Raw genomic sequence first — 24,353 nt, forward strand, 5'->3', positions numbered from 1 at the left:
TCCAACACACAATATTGAACTAACTATTGAGGTAAGTGTCGCTCTCAGTGAAACAGGGAATCAGCAGACCACGACAAAATATACACAATATAAAAATAAATAGCATTCCCCTTTCCAGTACTGGCCAGTAAATTCACACAGCTTTTGCAGCAGGAGCAAAGAATCCCTGATCTTGTGTGTCATAGGCTGGTGGACACTGGCCTGGGCTCCCAGGTGCTGTGAGCAAGGCAGGAGGGTGAGGTACCCAAACCCCCGCTAGGGAAAAGGAGTCCCACAGAGTGTCTGAACGGGGTCAGCATCAGTGACTTACTCAATATCCATACCCCTGTTTCCAACTCTACCCAACCCCACCTTTTTCAAAAACACATGCAGAACAATTAGTTGGTTATCAGGCATTTCCACATAAAGGTTCCGTGAGTCTCCTGGTACAGAATGAGAGAAAGGCTAGTCAGTTAAGCAAAGGCCTATAAGGCAGAGAGGGATAAACGTGCAGCCTGGAGACACAGCTCCGTATGAGATGGGACACAGAAGTGTTCACTCAGGTCCTGTTTTCCCAAAAGGAAAGCTGGACAAAGTGCAGTGTCCTAGGGCTGGCTGTGTGGTGTTGAGTCCAATTCACTAAGAGGAAAAAAAGGGAACCTGGTTTTTTCTCATAAAGTAAGCCTCAATCGCAGTCTTAGTTCCTAAACAGTGATGTGAGCCCAGGAGTAAAAGGCTCTGCAAAATTGCAAGTACCTTCACCGAAGTGCTCAACAGAGGGACACTGTCTCCCAGAAAGCCTCGACGTTCACAGCCCTTGACTCACACACAGGGAGACAACTTCCGCAATGGGGGTCCATGCGGAACCTGGCAGGGGGCAAACTGACTGACAGGCACAACGGGGGTAATAATCCTAGAAAACTCTAAGCCTTTCATTTCCTTGAAAATGAATACAATTACTTTACAAGGTCAAATTCTCTGAAAGAATGTCAGGGTTCTGATACTATGCGACTGTCCCTGCCCTGGGGCTGCTGGGTTAATCAGACTTCCCGAAGTTTCAAATTAGGTCTAAAGAGTAGTACATTATGTATAGATTTGAACGTCATTAAAAAAAAGAAAAAAGAAAAAGTTCAACCAAGTGGTACGTGTGGACTGAAAGCTTGCTTCTGATATGATATCTGTGATGACTGCCAACACTGGGATTTTGTGTTTTGGACAGCATCTACCATACACTGGATAACAATGCCGCAGATGAATGCCGTGTCGGAATGAGCACCTCCAAGGCGTGAGGGCCAGGGCAGGGTGAATCGACACTGACAAAGTTGAGGTTTGATTGTGTAAGGAGCACAAACAACAGGTCTTAAGGTTTCCAATAACCATAAAAATGAAGATGAGCATGGAAAAGTTTGCCCTCTGACAGCAACCAGACTGGGGTCACTGGAAATAAACTGTTAAGAAGCTCATGTGCACTATCAGAAGAACTAAGCCAACCTGGTTAAGGAGAAGGAGTGGCTTTTTAAAAAGTAGTATGGAAAAAATTATTTAAGAATGTGCATATTTTTGTCTTCACTTATTATCCACACGCGTCAAATGTAATAAATTTTAGCCAACAGCTACTTTTTAAATGAAGAGACTGGGGGGGGGGGCAGAGGGGGGGGGGAGGGACCCGAACCAGAAACCTTACTAGAGGGGCTCCTTTTCTTTCTAGATCTTTCATTTCTCTTGGGTCTTCGGGAAAGAGCTTCTAACTTAATAAAGGCTAGTCATTAATGTAAAAATCAAATAGGTGAGCAACTATTTCTCATTATCCATGGAGCGTGCTGTCCCTCCTGGGGACTGCCGAGCTGGCACCCTGACCAGGCTGCAGTGATCCACAGAGTGCAAGTCCTTCTAGCCTGAGAGCACATCTCCTTCGGATCTCCTTACACGCTACTGTACATCACGCAACTGTGTTTCCCTAATGGAGAAGATGGCAGATGCATCTGCTTAAGACACTTGGAAAGAGAGTTCTAGAGGAGAAAGAAGAGAGAGAGAAAAGAGAGAAAAAAGAGCCTGCTTGGAGAATGAGTAAATTACCAATTTACAGCAATTCACTGTCATGTGTTCCTGCAATCTTGCAGCTCCTGACTGCTTCTAGCAGATCTGTACTTCAAGACCAGTAAAAGCTCAGGATGTACCAGACAAGGGCTAAAGAACTGATACCTGTAATGCATAACCCAATTTTCACAAGCCTGACAATGTTTCTGTTGCCCTCATTCACAGTGTTATAATACAGTAGTTCAATTTATTTTCTTCCTTATTTTCCCACCTCTCTACATACCAAAAAAGGGTGATTAAGAAAGAATTATTTACTAATTTTTTCCTATATTGTTCACAGCTTCTCTCTAGCAACAGGTAATGGGGGTAAAAGGATCGGGAGAGTGAGAAGAAAGGGTTACCTTGAGCAGTGTGTACACAGCTGCTCAAATGCCACCAGGGTGGAAGGAAAGGGTACAATCAGCCAGCTACTGCTTCTGGCCCACTCCTGCCCACACCCCAGGGTGTTCAGCACAAAACCACCCATACAGCTTTAGCACCAGGGAACAGGCACTACAGTTACTGTGCTCCTAGTTCAGGAAGGAGCCTGCGGCCTCACTCTAACCAGCTTTAATGTGAAAAGAGAAAGGCTGCCCATGGCAGAATGCTCTGTGCCTAGAAAAGGTCTAGCTAGGCTCAAACTAGCTATAAAGACCAGTGGTCTTTTCCTCCTCCCTGCGTTTGCACGTATACAGAAACAGAAGTAGTAATGCTTCCATCATGCTAGCTTACCCTGACTAGCTCAAGGGCTGACTGAGATCTGTATACAACCCTTCTAATTTGTTCTTCCTGCAGGGACAAACTGACTTCTTCACTCTTGTAAACCAAATTATGCCCATGATAGGTTTCTATCGAGAATGAGAATCAAATGAGAACATAGCCTCAAAACTCATTCTGCTTAAAAGCACACCACATTTAAAGTGTTAGAGAAAAATTCGTATCGTCGTGCATCGTATCTTAGAGACATCTGTGCTCTCCACCCAATTCTCAGTCCTGCCTGAGCTGTGAGGCGCACTGGCAGCTCAACACGCACTCACTTGGACGTATGCATTTCCACTGTACTGGAGCTGGTAAGTCTTGGGGTCCATTTGTATAACATGAATGTTTCCAATTTGTTTCTTTTCCTACTGATAGCATGTATTTAGCAAACTCTAAACAAGGCAGTTCCACATTTCATCAAGGATGCTGGAACTGGAAGATTCGGTTCTACCGGCCCCTCACACAGTTGAATTTATAAGTAACTAGAACGAATTAATAAAATATGATAGTTTTTCTACTATCCCAAAGGCATGCTTAAAAATATGCTATTCTTTACAAAAACCTGTAATTTTAGGGCATTTTCCTTGCTTTCTTTTCTTCTTTGTGGGATATTCACGAGTCCTAACTTTGGTGGCATCTCAGCTAAAATCAAATACAGAATGCTAAACAGGGTGAATCCAGTGTAATTTACTTCTAAACCTGTAAAAAAGTAATTTAATACTGTGAGATTGCTTCCTATCATATATACGACGAATGATTCCCAAGAACTTGTTCTTGACACCTATTTTAAATCACCATGACTTATCTTCCTATGATTCACTTAAAATGAATAAAAACTATATATACCGAAATATTCCTAAATTCGAACTGTAAATCTATAGATTACATTATCCTATTCAAAACTGTGCAATTTCTTTATTGATACTAACATATACAGACCTGAGTAGTCACTTCCACAAAATGTGATTTGTGCCAGAAAGCTGTGTGTGATGCCGTCCAAATCACAGTCCTGGTAGGTCTGTGAAGAGGACGATTCATTTTACCTTCTAATAAGCAAAACACTCTAGTGATTCCAATTCCTGATATGGGTTTACAACTATCTGGTAAGGCTGGTGGCAAATCAGGAAGGGCATTGCTCTCTCAGTCCAGAATCTGGGCTACCAGCTGAGAGCGCAGTCTGTCTTCCGGGCTGAAACTTTTGGAAGGTCATGAGAACACACTCTCTGAACTGAGAAACTAAAAACTAAGCAGTCAGCAGGGCAGTGTGATGGTGCTCTCTTGGGGTGACTGGAAAGAGGGACTTTAACTCTTAAAGGACAGCTGGCCACTGAGGAAACACAGTGACATATTATAAGAGTAAACCTTTCCTACTCTTCTCTCTAGCTCCAAAAGTGTTCAGTGTGACGAGACTGTAAACAGATAAGGATCACTCCGGTGCTGTGTGCCCACCAGTTAGGACTTCTGCTTCTCCTAGATCCCCACTCACCCTTCCCAGTCTATGTACAATACATTCACCACCAACAACAAAAATTATTTTAAAAGGCAACATGAAAATTCTGTAAACTGGACCCAGCTCCAAACACATTAATACTACAAGTAGTCCCTTCCCCAAATATATACCTGAGTTTAGCTGCTCATGAAAGTTTACAAGCACCGCCCCATTCTTATGTGTGCCCCTCCCCCAAGTTTTAGATGCTTTTCCCTGAACAAGGGTCTCAGGACTTGAAAAGCCATTACTAATTCCAATTCATTTGTTCTTGATTATCAGTTATGCAAGAGATCCTCAACCCAGGACCCTTGCAAGCTCTATGTTAGTTATCTATGGAGTGTGCTTCTGGGGCTCCGGAAATGGCTCAGCTCCTGGATGGCATAAAGCGGTGCACTTTGAAGGGGTGCGGCAGGTAACAGGGATAGAGACGGGTGAGGATCATTCACCCAAATTCTCCATGTTCCAGTCTTCATGTGCAGCTATCCGTTTCCTTGGGGGTTTATTGCCTCCTTGGACTAGCTCTGAGAAAAGCAAAACAGGGATGATTTAAATAAAATTCTCATTTGTGTTAACTGTTAAAAAAATTAAATTAGTCAAAGAGCTTATAGTACATGGTTCCTCTCATCTGGGAAAATGGCTTGATTTTGTTTAATCAGCCACCGTTTCCTTCCAGAGGGTGAACTCTACAGTTCTGGACCTCCCAAGTCAAACCTCAGCCTTATCACTCGGGAGCTGTAGGACTTCTTCCACACGAAGGAATGATAACGTGGCTGCTGACAATCACGTCACGAAGGATGAGGAAAACACCGAGCAAGATACTGCACGTAGCAGCTCTTTTAGCACAGTGCCTGGCACAGAAGCTGCATTCAAAGGAAGCTTCTACTATTTTAAAATCCTGACTATCTAGTCTCCCTAAAACGAAATAGTGTAAAAACAGACAAAGGACTGTATCAAATAAATGCTGGTAGCCAGTTTGGAAAAAGAAGATTTAAATAATTCCCAAACAGCTGGTTATCCTAAGAATGAGAAAAAGAAATGTGTAGCAATACGACAGAAGCCACCTCCAGAGGCCTTGTCTCTTGAGCTTTCCCGCTGCTGAAATGAGCTGGGAGCACAAGGCCCAAGGGGCCCTTTTTACCCAACTGCCTGCAGGACAGGAAGTACTTTCTAGGAAAAGTTCCTGCATAAACAGGACACTGTACAGATTCTCCCAGAACACCAATGGAGTCATATACGGTTGTGACCCGTGAGCAACGAGGTGGTCAAGGCCACCAATCCACCATATGCGGCTGAAGCTGGCTCTCCACACAGATAGATTCCTAATCACGCATCGAGACTACATATACTTATTTCCTGCTACCTAGAGGAACAAGAAGAGCTCTAATTTTTGGCAATTTTTACCTGATCAAGAGAAAGTGTTGGGGGCTTATGTGGTGGCAGCTCTTCCTGTGATGCTGCTGGTGCTGGGGTCTTTGGGAAAGAGGGCTGTGACTGGACTGGACGCATCTGCATTCTACAGCCGCAAGGAAGGGACAGGTAAGAATTAATGAATACATATTAATTAGAAAGGAAAAAAGATACTTCACTCATGAAAATCTCAGGCAGAAACTGCCTTCATTCGCCAGGTGATCAAACCTGGAATCATCAATATTTTGTCCCAACAAAACTGACATTACGTGCCTCTAGGTATGAGGCAGTAAGTACACGACCACACCTAATGTTTAGTGTTCTTGACAAAAGTATTTAGCTTGACTCAAACATGAAGAAACAATGAGAAGCATTCTAGAATTTGGGATACTGCATGAGAACTGGCCTAGACTCTTTGGAAAACGAAAGAACAATACAATGATGGGGTGAATGTTGTAAATTAAGAGACTAAACAGATAGAACAAGCAAATATAATTACATGAACCATAACTGGATTCTGGATGGGGCAAAAAAACAAAACAAAACAAAGAACATAGCTATCAAAGACATTTTGGGGACAACTAGAGAAATTAGGACTCTGTTAGATACTATTAATATTATTTTCCTTGGGTGTGATAAGAGTTTGAAGTATGTCATTCTTAGGAGATACATGCTGTAGTATTCAGGTATAAGGGTCACAGTCTACAGTTTACTTTCCAATGGTAAGGAAAAAAGGCAAAGAAAAGAAATAAAACAAGTATTTACAGAGGTAGAATACAAATATGACATAATGTTAGATGGGGATGGTTTGGAGGCAGGGTCTCCTTAGCATGGCACTGGAGCGGGAGGCACACTGACAGTATTAGTTTTATGATTAGGCTTCATAATTCGATGAGGAATAAAACATGAATCCAATCTCCCATGCCCCCAGGGTTTGAGGGACCTCTTTTACTTTGCTCAGTGTCTGACCTCAGCAGAAATGCTGAAGCCTCTGCCACCATCTCACAAATGGTGGCTATCATGCTTCCAATATCAAAAGCTAATTAAAGTCATTTAAATGACAATTTCCATTTGCCTTGGTGAGGGCGATACGGGGGTAAAAAATGCCAAAGATAAAAATCAGACTCCGTGGCTAAATATGTTTCCATTAAGTCTCCAATATCGATTCACAGGCTTTTCTTGGTCCTAGACCATGCAAGTTTATCTTCATTCCTGAGGACATTTTTCTTTTTCAAACTGACATTTTTTTTCCCCCAGGGGAAAAAAAAAAATAATGCAATCTTACCCTGATGGTCTGTACATTTCCTGGAAAGATCCCCTTATTCCACTTCCAGTGCCAATTTGTTCCATCATTACAGCCTGAAAGTGGCCCAGGCCCTCTTCCTGGCAGCGGTAGATGGGGCCCTCCTGAGAGAGACCATTGGGCTGGGCAGCCACTGGATGGTGAGGTGGGTGAGCAGCCACAGGGGAAGAATACGCCCTGGGCTGGAAATGACTAGCTGGCTGCTGAGGTGTATATGGAGGCCCTGTTTGTAGCATCACACCATGAGGTGGGAAAGCAGATGAACCAAACCCCACCCCTGAACTCAGAGGTGGAGGAGTTCCATAAAGATACTCGTTGGCTGACAACGAACTCTGTTGCTTGGTAGCTGCATTATGGTTGTCCAGGTCTAAAAATTCTTTGGGACTCTCTGGCCTCTCCATAGATTCATCCAGGTTCTCTTCCTCTGGACCAGGATTCTGCCCATCGGCTGAGACAACCTTAGCGGCCACTGTGTCCATTCGGGTTGGGGAAGTTAAGGCAGCATGCAGTGTCTCACAGCCTTGTAGATTAGCCATGGCATTCTTATCTGAGAAGAGGGGCCTTGGAGGAGTAGGCTGACTAGGTGGGGGCCCACCTGGGCTTCCTGGGGGATGGAGATGTCTCTGCCAGTCAGAAAAGCCCTGTGGACAGGTGTAATAAGGAGTTCGCTGATAGTGATGGTAGGAAGGCTGAGGTGGTGGCTGGTAGGAATACCTCATGCCTTGGTGAGGGCGATACCGGGGAAAGACACCAGAATGAGGGTTGTTAGAATGAAAGCTCCTAGGGGAAAAATGCTGAGGATGTGATACTGAGGGTTTACCTCCCATCACAGGACCCAAACCTTGCAGGCCTGGGTTGATGTGGTAATGTGTAGCTGAATTTGGGTATTCCAGGCCAGCCATGTACAAGGGAGAAAACTGGCTGACAGTGCCTCCTATCAAATTAGGGTCGGGATTGGGAGGTATAGCTGGCGTCTGTCCTGTACATGTCATTGTTTCCTGCAGTGTTTTGCCTCTGGGGCAGAGCAGCTTTTCTGAACCACTACCAAGGCCCTTCCCTTCTGATCCACAAGTGGGTGCTTCCATAGTCACACCATTTTCCGGTAGAGCCCCTCTATTTGCCAGAGTGGAGAGGTCCCTCATACATCCCTGGGCTGCTGGGCTGGTGTAGCTGCTCTCCAAGGGCCAGGTATTCTTGCCCTGTATTGCCTGACAGTTGTCACCAGATGCTGAGGAGTCACTTTTGAGCTCTGTATGCTCTGCTTCCCTTTCCCGTGGTGAGCTCTGCCTGGTACAGTTGGTCTGCAGGGGAGGCGTAGGGTGAGGTAGTTGTTTGAGGTATACCCCCTCTGAAGCACCAACGCTTGGTGGCTTCTCCTCAAGCCCAGGCAAGGGATCTGCTACAAGAAAAATAGATAACAAAGTATCAATTTAGTAGCTGAAATGACAATACTAATGGAGGTGGCAGTGAAAAGAACATAATAAGCCGCCAGATAAGGGGAGTCAGGGTTGAGGTAGATGTGTGGTCATTTAAGCCTCGGCTAGAAAAGTTGAGGGTCCCTGAAAGCGGCCAAGATGTCAAGGCCCTTGTACACTCTCCTTCATAGACCAGGAGGAAAAACCTAGCACTTCTAAAGCTACTCCTAAGGTTTGCCAAAGAATGGAGATACCTTTGCCTCCCTCTTCCTGTGCTGTCGCTTTCAGTTAGTGAGAGGGCGTAAAATGATTCATGGTTCACAGACTATAAGTAGATGCATGCGAAGTATGGCAGGAAGGCATGGCTGGCTACCACTAGGACTGTGGGCCCGGCTGGGAGGCTCTAAAACCTGACACAGTGAGGAGACCAGGGCATGATGGGTATCAAGGAAGGCCAGATCCCTGACTTGTGCCCCGCCCCATCACAATATAAGCTCCACAGAAGCAGGGACTTTGTTTTGTCCCACACCACACCCTCAGTAACTGCCCCAAATGGGAAACAGATATTTGTTGAATGAAAACATTCATCTTGTCTGAATGTCTTGAAAACAAGATGCCTAGAACAGAAAACTCAAAAACCATCTTTTACATATTAGAGAAATTTAAAAAACCCAATGAAATTAAATTACTAGACTCAAATGTTTAATGATAACCTCAGTCTTATTATAGTCTTTCTAGTAGGACAGAGTTATTGTCCAAGTGTGGTCAAAATATAATTCTGGTAATAGATCTTAAGGACGAGATTAAAGATTCACAACGACTTTTAAAGATCTACTCTACTAGGATCCCAGGCTACTGATAAAGTATAGTTGGCTATAAAGATCAAAGGTGCAAGTTGACAATGAAAATTAAAATCTGCACTTTTTATGAGTTATTCAACATAAAACACGGCAACTAACACATCGCCTTTTCCAAGGTGCTATCAGTGGAACTCCACTGCTAGAGCTGATGTCCATAAGGTAGGTCTTTCCTCAAAAGAAACACTAAAAAGTCAGCTTGAGTTCTAGGTGTACTGCCAACTCTGTATGAAGCCTTCATCCTATTTTATAAAAGTCCAGTCTCTATTGTTTAGTCATGTGAAGAAAATTACATGCAATACATGCCAGTCATCTATCCTAGAAATAAGCACTAATTACACATAGATTCTTCTTCTCATCTTTTTCTTCCAGATTCAGGTTTACTCTCTTGAATGGCATTTCTAAGAAATTCCTTCAAGATTTGCTAGATCTCACTGTTCTTCATTCTTAGTAGATACTGATATATGTCCAAGGAATAAAAGGATAGAAATGATCAGACTTCAGGTGAAATGCTCTAAAACTTATATCTTTCAAGGTAGGAAATTTTAAAGGCAGTTTGATGATACAATGGTTAAGAACATGGATGCTGGATCCAGTCTGTCTGGGTTTAAAGCTCAATTCCACCATTTACTAGGTAGATAAGGGCAAATAATCTGACATTTTTGTGTCTTGTGTTTTCCATCTAAAAAAACAAGGCTAATAATAGTAGCTACCTCAAAGGCTTGTTCTAAGAATTAAATGAGTTAATATATGTAAGAGCCTCAAAAAGAGAGTGCCTGGCACAGTTCTACATCTGTGTGGCAATTACCGTCACCAGAAATCCTTCTGCATCTTTGGACTAAAAACACCACCATGCTTGGCTCACCCCTGAGTAGTTCAAGAAAGAGGCTAGAAACCAGTTTACATTTGGCTTGTGTAAAAACATTATTCATCGATGAATAGCTTCAAGGACCAGAAGTCCTATAAAAGTAACAGTATAAATTACCTCGGTCATTCTCAGGCTCTTGTGTTTCACTGTTATCCTGTGTCCTCCCAGGGTTCCCCAAGGCAGGCTTGGGAGCTGGTACATTTGCTGATGCTGAGTGAGCTACCTGTGCAAAAGGGCCAGGTAAATGGGGTGGAGTAGGCTGTTGGGGGTGGTAAGGCACACCTGGCGGGCAAACGCGGGAGGAGAGCTGTTGCATGGCGATCATCTCTGGGCTGTCCATCATGGAGTCCCCTCCTTGCACCCCTCGCAGAACCTGAGAGGGTGCTCCAAATAGAGGACTTGGTGCTACCGGTGGCTGTAACCGAGGTCCACCAGATTTACAGGGTGTTCGCATATACCCTGAAGAAGGAACTCCATGAGGTAGAAAGCTTGACTGTTCAGTCCACTGGTTTGGAGGAAGAGGTGGTCTCATCACTCGGGAATCCATCATGTGACCAAGAGTACGAGTCTGAGAAGGCCCTGGCCCCATGGGAGGCTTCTCATCTGGCCCTAAGGATCCTGGGTTTGCAGCACCATGGTTTCCATTCCAGACAGCAGGGTGTACTCGATTCAGGTATTTGTATGATCGGTACATGTGGCTGGGAGGAATTTCTGAGCTTCCAGGGAAGTCTGCGGACCGGGCCGAAACCCCTCCGTGCCTGGGAGGAATAAATCCTGGTTGGAACTGAGTTGGTGAATACATATTTCCATCCTGACTGGGGCCACTTATCTGCCCAAGAGGCAAGGATCCAGGATGTGAGCCCATGTTAGAAAGGTGCATCAGCCCCCCACGCACTTGCTTCTCTTCGGGTGTGCCTAGCCTGGGTCCTCGGTGGCTGTTAATTCCAGCTGGAGGCTGGCAACAAGAAAAGACAGCAGCATTCATTAAACCCAAAGAATAAGGTTTACTTTGTTATGCCTTTCATCTAAGTAACGGACTCTACAGAATAGGAGATGATGCATGAAATTTAACCTGGGAAGAGACTGTATGCTGAAATTTACTTGTGCAAACCTTTGTACCTGCACATTCTGAGTAGGCTGCTTACCTGCATGGCAAAAGGCTGATGCTGCTGTACAGGCTCTCCTGGGTGTGGTTCTGGGACTCTAGAGGAGACATATAAGTTGGCAGGATCCGATCCTCGAAGGGGGCCAAAAGTTCCTGGCACTGTCGGCCTCTGTAGGGCATTGAGCAAAGACAAGGAGGGGAAAAAAGACAGAATGAAAATGAGGACTTTCCTAAAGGTGAACATACATAGACCACAAACACGAACACTCAGCACATGGTGCCAAGAAAAGGAAGACTGCTAGCATAGGGGCTCACCCAGATCAGGACTGACTTCGGGCCCAAAGCAATTTCTCTCCCCAGGAGAGACAAACTGGTGTTTATCTCTCATCATTGCTCCCTTCCCACCAAGAGCCTTTGTAGCCAGTTTTTTCCCTTCATTGCTCCCCACCATAATATTTAATATCACAGATATGTTGTACGTCTTATGTATTGTAGGTACCTCTGAGCTTTATACATAAAGACTTGAGATTTTTTTAATCCCAATTTTGCCCACATTGACAAAGTGCGGTTCAAATGACTAAGAGAAAGGAGGATTTAAAATAAAGGAAGAATAAAGGAAAAACAGATGCAGGGAGGAAAAAAATCATCTACATACAGAGAACTTATTATAGAAGAGGAACCAACTGAAGGCTTTACTTTCCTTTGAATTCACCAACTAGGGGAAACCTCAGCAGAATTTCAGCTGTCCCTTACCATCTGGTTTAAAAGGGGTGCCTGGTTGGGCATCCCACCATAATGCAGGGGACGAGGAAGGCCTCGGCCATTTGAGGAGCCCACCTCCCGAGGGAGTTGCATGGAGCTGCTGCTCTGATCATCCCCAGAAGAGGAAGCTTGGCGTGCAGGTGGCAATGACTTTCCTCCATTCTCCACGGGCTGCTGTTTCCTGCTGGGTCCTTCGGAGTCCCTGGACCGGGTCCAAACGTGGCTTCCACCACTTCGCCCAGCCCGACTCCGTCTCTTCTCCCGCTTTTCATCTTCTCTGATCCAAAATTCTTCATCTGTGTCTCCATCTTCACCAGGAAAATGCTTCATCATTGCCCGATGGAAACACCTCTCTAAATTATCTGCCATCTTGGTATACTCTATAGGAAGATACGAGGATTGACCTCCATGTATAGCTTTTACAGGCATCAAAAGACAATTATACTACTACTAAACAAAAGATGCTATCAGGGTAAACTCTTGAGCTTAATTCAACTTGAGCACATATTATGTTGCAGAGCTATGTACACAAGATGAAGACATGGTTTCTGTCCTAAAAGGCTTCCAGGCTGTATGGCTGGGGCAGTGACTCTAGGACCATTACCCTAAACCAGCAAAAATTTAATTAAACTTCAAAATATTAAATATAACCACTGAATCCGCTTAGGTTTTAAACTACGGCCTTCAGAGCTCACACACAAACAACTCCAAGTTTCTCTATCTGGAGCCACACACCCTCTGTCATGGAGAGCTACTTTGGTATATACTTCTCAAGATGATATAAGAATCGGCTCCATCTAGATTCAGTCTCACCTGTGGTTAACTGTCTGTATTAAGGAGGCACAGTACAAACTGGACCCAGACTGGTCTGTAGGATGAGAAATAAACTGAGCAGTTTGCCACAAGCTGCACTTTCCTGTGGTGTGGTATACAGGAGGGAGTCCTGGCACATACTATATAAGTGGTTAGAATGGTCAATCCCATGGCTTTTAACACACATTCTTTTTATAATCCTAAAGAAAAGTCTGAATTAATAGAGTGTATATTTCTAAAATAGAAGGCATTTCACTCTTGGTTCAAATGGTACAGCCCATGTGCATGCACAGCAACCCCTTCCCACATACCACTACTTTCTCCATTATATTTTCGACAATTCCTGAACATAGTCTTCATGTCATTTATGAATTCCTCCTTGGTACAGTATAAACCTCCATTCAGTTTCTTCTCCATGCTTGAAATATCCATGGGAACCTAAAACAAGATTCACTGAATCACAATATGCTAGAGCAAATATTTCATAGTCCTTATGAGGCAAAGAAATCATGCTGTTTTGAGCTGCTCAAAAGCCTGGTATATAACCAGCAATTCTGACTCTCAAGGAACAATGGATGAACTTAAAACAAAAAACAACAAAAAGCAAGAGAGCAAAACACACTCTCGTAGGTTTAACTGCATAGTAGGTATAACTACCTTAATAATCTGGTAATAGTTTGGGGCATATGATTCATCCACAGGTTCCAAAAAGGGCCAGGAATCCTTGTGAGCCTTTACCACATCTAGAACTGAGAGCCAAAGAGGAGAGCTTAACATACTCGCATAGAAGTACTTTTACCAGAAACATGACAGTTGAGAATGGGAACTGACCTTTATACATGGCAGTGAAATCATCATCCAACTCAAAGCTGTAAATGATAACATAGTAATTAATAACTTTGACCACCTTTCTCCTTAGCTCTCTTAATTCAAACACAGACACGGATGATTACACCCAGTTTTACAACAGTCCTAATAATTTTTTAAAGGATACATCTGTAACACTGATAACACTTCAGAAAATTATGAAAATGAGGGTTAGCACATTTCAGCAAAAAAGAGAATATTTTTCTCATCTCTATAATGATGGTGGTAGCTTAGATGATCCAGAACTTAATTTATGACCCTATAATGGTTATTTAATACTGCATTCTTTTCCAGGTTTTATTTTACTCTGAAGACTATTTTTGCGATATAAATAACAACAATCCCAAAAAGCATAGAGTAGAACAAGAAGCTCATGAACACTATTATCTACCATACAGGGTTGTTTTAAGAATTAAATGAGAAAGTACTACCAGCACAATGCCTGAATGATTAATAAATGTTACAGGTTGCTATTGTATTATTTAAATACTTACAGGTCTTTAGTCTTTTTTTCTTCCCTCATGGGGGAATTAGGGTCCAGATGGGAGAGTTCTGGGGGGAGCTCCTTCCCTTGAGCCAGCAGCCATGCCCTTTCTTCCCTGAGCTTTCTCCTCTTGGCTCGATCTACAATTAACACAAAGGATTACAGTACAAGTGAAGTAAGTGCTCTCTACTTAACTACACGTTGAGAAAATGTCCTTAGTGAGAGAAAGAAGAAAAAACCAAAGCAGTATCATGAAATTACTTGTGTTTCCTTTGCCTGCCTCTTTTCTGGTAATTAGGATAATTCTATAGATGAATGTTTTAAGAAAAATAACGAGTGGGACTGTTTCCTCTTAGTCATATTGAGTTCAAGTTGGGGGATGGAGGCGGTAGGGTAGGCATTAGGATCGGGGAAGGGAAAGAGCAAGGCTGAAGAAAAATGGAACCAGAAGAAAAAAGAAAAAATATAAGATTAAATGAGGATTACCCTTTTTTGAGTACTGGAGGTTTTTTCTTCCTTCTCTTTCAAAAAAAGCAACACAAATTTTTAGGAACAGCCTCTCAATCTAGATATACAGAACTTTACATGCATATCCAAGCTCTCAAGGTTCTGGATTTATAAAGGCATCCATGCACATCAACTGTCTTTGCTCTCCACCCCACCCTCACAGTGGCAGCTGACCCCTACCAAGCCAGTGGCAGTAATTAGTCTGGCTGGGAACAAGGGAAAGATGCCAGCTGGAACTGGCATGGAGCTGGAAGGCAGGGATGAAATTTTTTCTGGTTCACAGCCACGCCCATTACACACACTTGCCATTCTACTAGTCTCCTGATAGAGCACTCATTGCCAACAGGGAACAGTAAATTCAGGAGTAAAGATAAAAAAAGGCAGGAAGGTGAAGAACACGTAAGACACAAAAACAAAGGGAGAAGCTAGGAGAGATCTTGTTTTCTTCTCCTAAGGGATAGGTCCTGTGTTTTCCACTGCTATGAGCATATGATTCTCTAAACTGTTTTCCCTGTCAAGATCCATTTGACATTTTTATGTTCCTGAGATTATTTTCATTTATAAACTTAGAGTAATCTATATCTGCTTTAATTAATCAAAGGCACTTTGCTATAAACTTTTTAAATTTTTTAAAGAGAACTATTACCTTAAAGAAAATTATGACTAAATCAATACCGTGTATCTACCAAACAGTCAAAGCTTAACATTTCCACCTTAACTTTAATACAGTATTTAAAGGTTTTGCATTTTTTGCATTTTGTAAACAATCACGATAATGACCATTCTTTTAACATGTCTTCTTGTGCAAACCCAGCAGTGGAACCGCCAGATAAGAGTATGTACCTTAACTTTATCGGGCATCGTCAATGTGATTTCCAAAGTGTTATAGCTATGCTTTCAACATTGATGAGTTACCTCAACCTTACTTGGTATGATAAAGTCTTAGCATTTTGCCAAACTGATAGCTATGACATGGAATTCTGATGGTTCCATTTTCATTTTCCTGATTGGAGTGAAAAATGAATACATTTTCAATTTATTGGCCATTTAGCATCCTCTTCTGTTGTACTGGCACCATTACTAAAGAACCCACATTTTTCCCCAAGGTCTGCTTCTAGGTATTCTATTTAACTGCTCTCATCATCCACCTCTATGCCAAAACCATGCTCTCATTCACTGTAACTTTTATTTTGTTATCTGTTAGAATAAGTGTTCCCACCATATTGTTTTTGGAAATTATCTTAGCTATCCTTGGCCCTCTGCTTTTCTGTACGAATTTTAGGAACATAAAACGACTAATTATCAAATATTGACTCAGGGTCCAATTTCTGACATTCAATAATTTTTTTAGAAGTTGGTTTATTCAAAACAAATCCAGAAAAGTTCATACACTGCATGTGGTTGACATGTTTCTTAAATATAGTTGAATTTCTAACAGTGCCCTCACCCCAATTTATTTGCTGGAGAAACGTCATTTTGTCTTTATAGAATTTTCCACATTATGGATTTAGCTGATAGCATCCTTATTGTGGTGTTCATGTGTTCCTTGAATTTCCTGTAAAACTGGCAGTTGTATCTAGAGGCTCTGATCAGACAAACAGGTTTGATTATTTGGAAGGGGGCAATATTATTTCACAGATGCTGCTGTACACTTCCTTTTCCATTACATCAGGAGATATAATTATCTGGTTATCTTCTTGTGATGTTAAATTTCATCAGTGTTAACCTGATCCTTCCCTATCAGTCTTTAACCTAAAGATTAACAGAATTCCAAGACAGAATTAAGCGGCAGGGAACATTATTTGTGTGACTGTTTTCTTAATAATTCCAATGTATATATCTAGTACCTTTAAGGATGCACAGGAGAGAAATTAATTCATTGCATGCAACAGATGCTTTAGGGCAGGGGTTTGCAAAACAGCCAACTAAAGAATGCAGCGCAACTAGGTGACTGTTTTCATAATAAAGTTTTATGAGGGCGCAACCCTGTATGGCCTCCAAGCCTAAAATATTTACTATCTGGCCCTTTACAGAAGTTAGCAGATCTCTACTTTATGGCATTAAGGCTTAATAGTCCCCAGAAACCTTGGTGGAAAACAGCTTTGCTTAGACCCACTTTTTAATCACTTGTTATTCTATTTTTCCTGCTACATTCATTAAACAAATCCTTATTTTCTTTGGCAATTATTTGCATATTCAGAAATACTGTCTGTAAAGAAAACAAAACTGCTTCTTTCCTTCTATTTTATCAATTTTCAAAATACCAAGTTGTCTCATTTAACTAAAATGATTGCTGATTAAAAAAAATAATACTACCATTATGAACTCATAAGTTTATTTGATATTTTTTAAATCTATTGAGGTTGTTTTTTCAATGCTCAAAATGTCTCATTTCGGCAAGTGAGAGTCCTTTACAGTTGGCTTCTGTGTTTTTAAATACAACTTCCAGTAGTCTTTGATGCTTCCATGTTTTCTGTTTAAGGGTCTAAGTTCATCTTATATTCTTACTGCTAAAGTACTGGAATCAGTCAATTCTCCAGAGTCTTGGTTCCTTCTGGAGGGGAATTATATTTAGAGACTACCATGTGAATGTTATAAATTCTCTTTGCTATTGGGTTGTCCTATCTTTTTAATAAAATACATCTATACGCATACATCTTTTTCCGTTCTAGGGAAGAAATTCTTACAGAACAATACAGTGTAGAACAGAAGGAAGGACAGAGGAAATCTTTGCTTTCTTCTGGACTTTGAAAGGGAATAGTTCTTATGTCTCCCCATTAGATAGAATGTCTACTTAGATTTTTTTATTGTAAATACTGGTTAAGGAAATCCCCTTCTCAGTTTTTAGAAATCACCAGAACCCAAGGAATGCCAGGAATCACGACAAGCTGGAAGAAGGAAGGAAGGATTCTGCCTGAGAGCCTTCAGAGAGTGTGACCTTGTCAACATCTGGATTTCAAGTTTCTAGTCTCCAGAACTGTCAGTGAATAAACTGCTGTTTTAAAACACCTACTTATGGTCATTTGTTATGGTAGCCCGAGGAAACTGATAAAGAATCCAATCACATTTTCTCCAGAATCCTATTGTTGCTTCTGACAAGTCTGCTATCCTCTCAGGAAATGTCTTTTCCAAGCTGGTTATTTTAAATACCTGTGGCCATATGTTCTAAAATTCAGTACACCATGTATCTACATGTCATTTATATCTAGTTTACATCTTGTTTTCTAAATTTGAGAACTTGTTTTTCATTTAATCAAGAAAATTCTGAACCATTATTTCTGATTATTTTCTCTGCCCCATTTTTTTGATTCTTTCATTTTAGAACTTATAGTAGACCTATATTGGATCATTCATGCTATACAACACCTGAGTCCATTATAAGCTATTTCCATCAGTCCAAATCCATCATTTCTCTATTCTTTGCCGGCTCTATACAGTCTATCAGAAGTAGGTACTAGAGGGAGAGTGGGAGGCCAGATGAGAGCAGAAGGGATTTCTTTCTTCTTCACTTGCTTTTGCTGTTTAGGAACATGCCAGCAATAAAAACCAGTATCTTCATCTGAGGACACACAGTTGACCCTGATAACCAGGTTCTTTTTTGTTAGTTCCAGAATGAGGCTTGATGCCTGCCTTCAGAGCTACCAGCAGTGCTCCATCTTCCGATGGCTGGGGTCCAACTCTGCAGAGCCTCTCCTCAACTTCTAGGTTCTGATGACCCCAATCCCCTTCCCTTTATTCTCCTTGCTTTGGTGGTGTTAACTCCCTTTCAACATTTTTCTCTAACTTCATTTAACCAAAGACTTTAGTTTTGTTTTCATGACTGGACACTGAATGATTAAGCAAAAGTAGCTTCTTTCATCACATCCGCCTTTATCTCAGGGCTGGATTTTATGTAGTTCCCCAGATATATCTCCCGATTTGCTGATTCTCTGTGATGTGTACCTAAACTGTTTAATCCAGTTATTGAGTTGTTATTCCAATAACCATACTAATAACCATACTTTACATTTCTAGGAACACTGTGTTTCTCTTGAATCTGCCTGTTATTTTCAAAGTTATTTGTTATGTTTACAATTCTTTTTAATATCTGATAATGCTAAATATATCTATTTCTTGTCCAGTACATGTACCAACTATCGTTCACAGTAGAGCTTACTTGTGTGCTTTCAAAGTCTTATTTTCTATTCATCTTTTGCAGAGATTTCTGTATGGTTATCGTTCCTGGAGAGAGGTAGAGAATCCCTAGATTGACTGCAATTCAACCTAATAGTCTGCCCACTATCTTACTTACTGCTGTTTTTAGTCTCTTTAAAAATAGTTCCTGCCAAATTTTCTTCCTTGGTTAAGATTTCAGATGTGTTCTTAAAATGAATATTTACACAATATTAGATAAAATATTATAACATAGACAATATATTACAAAAAGAATAACCAAGTATTTGATGCAAGAAGTTTTAGATTATGTATTAACCGTACTGACAGAAAAAGAAAGTCTCAATGTCTATTTCCATATTGACTTAGCATATTTGTTATAATAGAGTTTTGTGACATCCTTTTTATATAAAGATAATACTAATAAACAGCAATACATCTGGCCTTTCCTTTTAAAAAATTTTGAGTAAAAAATACATAAATCTTTTAAACTATTTTAAGTGTACAATTAAGTGGCATTGGGTACATTCAAAATATTGTGTAATCATTACCACCACTGTCTATTTCCAGAATTGTTTTTAGCATCCCAAAGAGAAACTGTGTACCCATTTAATAATAACTCCTTATTTCTCTCTCCTCTTGGCTTGTAGTATTAGAATTTCATTCCTTTTTAAGGCTAAATAACCATCCATTTAAGGCTAAATAAAAATGTGGTATATACCACATTTTGTGAGGTGAACATGGTAACCACTACACTTATGGAAATGCGGTACCATTCACTGTATGTTTATCCATTCGTTGACTGACAGACATCTGAGTTGTTTCCACCCTTGTGCTTCTTTCTACCTTTCTTAATCCACTTCCCTCCTTTCAAATTTCTTTACACAAATGAAAAGCTATGAGCCCTGTCCTTTGAAATTAGTGCTTATATGTCACGACATTAGTTTTGCCAGCAATTTCAGGGATCCCCTGTACTAGTGAATGACTGCCAGCCTGCACAGAAGCATATAACCAAATGAAATCAGTTCATAAGTTGTTTGCTCCCTTTACAGACAAAGAGTAAATGTCAATATGAAAAATGTTCTGATTCACTCTCACAGATACTAGTCATCATGGTAAAAAGACCCACATAATGAAATTCTCTTAGAATTTAATGTCTCGAAAAGTTTGTTTCTCTGTTAGCTGTTTTAAACATTAAAATTCTCCTATCAACACATAACCTATTATTTCCCTTTACTAAAACTTAGCTGCCAAGATGTCAGAAAGTTTACTGTCATAACCATTTTATACCTTGTAAAAATTCCCTCCACATTTCCTCCATGGAAACTATCATTTGTGAGCTTGCTGTGTGCCAGAGACTATGCTTTTTTCATTTAATCCTTCTAACAAGGTCTGCACAGCACTATATAATGACCCCTGGCTGACCTCTATGAACTCATTTATCGCCAGTCTTCTACCTGCTTTGCTCACTTTGATCCAGGCATACTGGCCTACTTGCTGCATATTCCCAACCTCAGTGCACTGCACTCGTTATTCCCTCTGCCTACAATGCTGTTCCCTATCAGATATTCATGTAGCACCCTCACTCATTTCATTATCAAATGTCACATTTTCAGAGAGGGCTCTCTTGACAATCTTACTTAAATGCCACTCTTTATCTCTAAAGCAGTTTTATTTTTCTTCAGATCACTTACTACTATCTATGATTTGTTTACTCTCTGTCTTCTCACTATTAGAAGGTAAACTAGATGAAAGTAACTTCTTTTATTTAATACTATATTTCTACGGTAGTGCCTGGCACAGAATGGGTACTCAAAAACTATTTTTTGATTTGAAGAACAATCTATAACATAGGGTATTATTAATCTTACAGGTATAGAAACTGAGCCACAAAAATAAGTTTTAGACTTGTCTGTATAAATTAAAGGTCAAACTGACATTAATGTACCCAACAATAACTCCACTGAAAATTCCAGGATCCCACTGAAAAATATAAATGAATAAGAGCCATAATTACTATGCTGAGGAATTAAAATCTAACGCTGGAAATAAAACACAAGCAAAATTTTACAAGTGAATATGTTACATAATGTGGCACAGGCTAAATCTGCACATTAAATGTGCTAAGGATTTTAGAATGAAGAAATGATCGAAGTAGGAACAGTGTTAACCTATTAAGAAACAGAAATCACAGCTCAGGAATGAAAGTAAAAATGCACACAATAAGACCAGAGTCCTTTAAATTTTATAGCCAAAATTTACTTAAAATTTTCATTGAAACACTGCAAACAGTCAGATCCATGTTATATTATTTTATTGGGGGGAAAAAAAACCCTGAAAATTCAATACATATATTTAAAAGAAAATAAATATTGGCTGATATGCAACCAAGGCAAATGATCTGTTATCATAGGACATATTAGGTTCAGCTTATAAATATAGCTGCTACCTAAGAACCAGAGATAGTTAACCTTTGCTATAAGTACAAATGAAAGAAAAATCCCATTACACAAAGTCTAGGAACTGGATGGACCTAAACCTGAGAAAACTACTTGCCCTCTTAATATTAATTATAATATTCTAGATTTATATTGTATCATATTTGAAAAAATATCTCTAAGATTTTCTTAAGAAAATTTCATTTGTGTTTAAAATTATTTGTCAAATTAGTTGTCATTAATAAGACCTTAATTTCTCCCCCCATTCTATGCAAGGGACATAGCAGAGATAAGAACAACAAGCAAGAGACTGAAAGACCCAAAATGACAAATAAAAGTGCTGTAGCAGGAATGCGATGGCGATGAGATTGGATCAAGCTGAATAAACAAGTAAGAATACAATTTACAAGAGAGAAATTGCAGAAAAAGCTTAGATAATGACAGAATCCAGTTCGATGTAGCTTTGGCTATAGGAGGGCTATTCCCATACCACATGTACCTTTCCAGACGATGTAGGAAAGCCCACATACCTTCCACTGCCTTGACCTTTTCTTCCAACTCTCGTTTCCTTTCTTCCTTTAGCATCTGCTCTTGCTCCTTCTTCTGCACCGCTAGAAGAATCTGACGTTCTTCTTCCTCTTCTTTGCGCTTCTGTTTTTCTATTCTGGTAAGCACAGGCGTCTCCTGCAAGGAGCCAATAAGTGTATAGAGTCAATATACAACACTGTAAGACTGGTTCTTCGCTCTGAGTTAAGATTCAATTTTTACTGAATTCAATCTATTTAATATTAGATAACTAAGGAATTTATATCATAACTTTAAATTCATTTTATCATCTAAAGAATACATGTATGAATATAAATGTAAACACTAACATTAAAACACAGTGAAGACTGAAAACATGGTAAAAGTTTCAGGCCCAATGATTTACACAATTTGAGGACTATTTAATGAAATATGAAAATTCTCAATATTAAATGAAAAGCACAGGTCAATGATCCCGGTTTTATAACAAATGCATAAAGGTCCTGAAACAAATATAGTGTTTGCTGGATTGGTGTGCTTGTGCTTCCTTTGCCTCACATTAGAATAAAAAGTTCTCCCTAGTCTGGCCCAGCCTGACTAGTATTGAGTCCTGAATTGTGAGATTACTATGTATTCTATAGTTTTCTACATGTAGTCTCCCAATTTTTCTATAAGAACATGAAAATTCTTTTGGACTCAGAACAACTCAAACAAACTGAAACAATCGACTGGTATTACATGTTCTAATAAGATCTAATTTTGATTCACTTTTTACTTCCTCCACTATGTGATCCCTTTTAAAAGTCTAAAGTTAAATTATGTTGAAGGACCACAAGGTCAGAATTTGCAGATTTTTAAGATGATGTATTAAAAATGGACCATAAACAGTTTAAGATATATTGGTATCAATGAAACAGGACTTTTAAAACTTAGGAAAATTACAGATGTAAATGATTACCGCTAAATGAGAGGCTCTGCATCATTTAAACAAATATGTAAAAGATTCCTCATAGTTTTTTTTTTTTAACTGGAGTGAAATTCACACAACAATTTTAATGTATACAATTCAGTGGTATTTAGTACATTCACAATGTCATATGACCACCACCTATGTTTAGTTGCAAACATTTTTACCACACCAAGAGAAAACCCTGTAGCCATCAGATGGCCACTTTCCACTCTGCCTTCCGTCAGCCCTGCAGCTGCCAATCTGCTCTGTCTTCATGGATCTACTCACTCTGGATATTTCACACACAGAAATCACACAATATGTCTACTTAATTAGTTTGTTTAAATACATTAATATTAATGCTAAGTATATAAGATGTACTAATTGAGTTACCTGAATTTACAGCATCTTAAAAAAACAACACACAACTCAACAGGAGAAAAAACTGAATTAGAAAATGGGTAGAAAATCTGAATAGACATTTTCCCAAAGACATGCAGATGGCCAACAGGTATAAGAAAAGGTACTCAATATCACTAATCATTAGAGAAATGCAAATTGAAGTCAAAATGAATTATTATTACCTCACACCTAATAGAATGGCTATTATCAAAAAGACATGATATACGTGCTGGCGAGAATGTAGTTGGAATATAAACTGGTGCAGCCACTACAGAGAACAGTATGGAGGTTCCTCAAAAACTTAAAAATACAACTACCATATAATCCAGCAATTCCACTTCTGGGTATTTACCTAAAGTCAGTGAAAACACTCATCAAAAAGATAGCAGCATCCCATTATTCAGTGCAGCATTATTTTCCATAGCCAAGACACAGAAGCAACCTAAGTGTCCTTCAATAGATAATTAAGAAAAGAAAATGTGGTATACATATAAATATTGTTTAGCCATAAAAAAGGAGATTCTGCCATCTGCAACACATGGACCTTAAAGATATTATGCTAAGTGAAATAAGTCAGAGAAAGAAAAATACTGTATAACCTCACTTATATGAGGAAGCTTAAAATCAACAACAAAAAAAACCCAAACAAACTCAAACTTATAAGGAAGTTTGGGGATGCAATGCACATCATGATGACTAACACTAGTAACACCATATAGTATACTGAAAGTTCTTAAGAGAGAAGATCTTAGACGTTCCCATCACAAGGAAAAAAAACTTGTAATAGCAGTGATGATGTTAGACTTATTCTGGTGAGGATTTATATACACACACACACACACACGTATAAAAATACATATACACAAATATACTATATATACAAATATCAAGTCATTATGTTATATATCTGAAACTATTATATCTCAAAAAAAAAAAATCTAAGATTTGAAGAATTAGAAAAACCCAAAACGAACAATTTTAAGGTCCCAGAATGCCCAGTGAGAAAAAACGTCAAGAACCTAAACTGGCATTGGTTTGACAGCTTTTGTCCACTGTGACCCTTTCTCCTGGTGTTTTGATCCCTACCCTCTAATTTTTCATTCCACCTATTTACTGGTCACTTTCTCCAGTCTCTCCCCGACCTTAGTATTGCCCTGTCACTTGAAAACACCTCTGCTCAGCTGGGTACCTCTTTT

The 24,353-nt window shown here is 40.0% G+C and overlaps 1 protein-coding gene across 4 annotated transcripts in view; it reads right to left on the reverse strand.

The window, feature by feature from the left end:
• Positions 1-2,787: 2,787 nt before the first annotated feature.
• Positions 2,788-24,353, reverse strand: part of LOC107500474 (cat eye syndrome critical region protein 2) — a 124,796-nt gene continuing 103,230 nt past the window's right edge. For 2 of the 4 annotated variants that reach the window (XM_016125774.2, XM_016125755.2), the window contains 11 exons: positions 21,812-21,965; positions 14,195-14,324; positions 13,665-13,702; positions 13,491-13,582; positions 13,145-13,271; positions 12,012-12,400; positions 11,299-11,427; positions 10,271-11,108; positions 6,996-8,412; positions 5,705-5,816; positions 2,788-4,824 (listed from right to left, as the gene is read on the reverse strand). In XM_016125774.2, coding sequence (XP_015981260.2) covers positions 4,819-4,824; positions 5,705-5,816; positions 6,996-8,412; positions 10,271-11,108; positions 11,299-11,427; positions 12,012-12,400; positions 13,145-13,271; positions 13,491-13,582; positions 13,665-13,702; positions 14,195-14,324; positions 21,812-21,965 — 3,432 coding nt within the window. In that variant the 3' untranslated portion in view covers positions 2,788-4,818. The remainder of the gene's footprint in view (positions 4,825-5,704; positions 5,817-6,995; positions 8,413-10,270; positions 11,109-11,298; positions 11,428-12,011; positions 12,401-13,144; positions 13,272-13,490; positions 13,583-13,664; positions 13,703-14,194; positions 14,325-21,811; positions 21,966-24,353) is intronic. The other 2 variants (XM_016125781.2, XM_016125763.2) reach the window with 2 other exon arrangements.

This window comes from Rousettus aegyptiacus, unplaced genomic scaffold (assembly GCF_014176215.1).
Source record: "Rousettus aegyptiacus isolate mRouAeg1 unplaced genomic scaffold, mRouAeg1.p scaffold_m13_p_2, whole genome shotgun sequence".
NCBI classification, from domain to species: domain Eukaryota; kingdom Metazoa; phylum Chordata; class Mammalia; order Chiroptera; family Pteropodidae; genus Rousettus; species Rousettus aegyptiacus.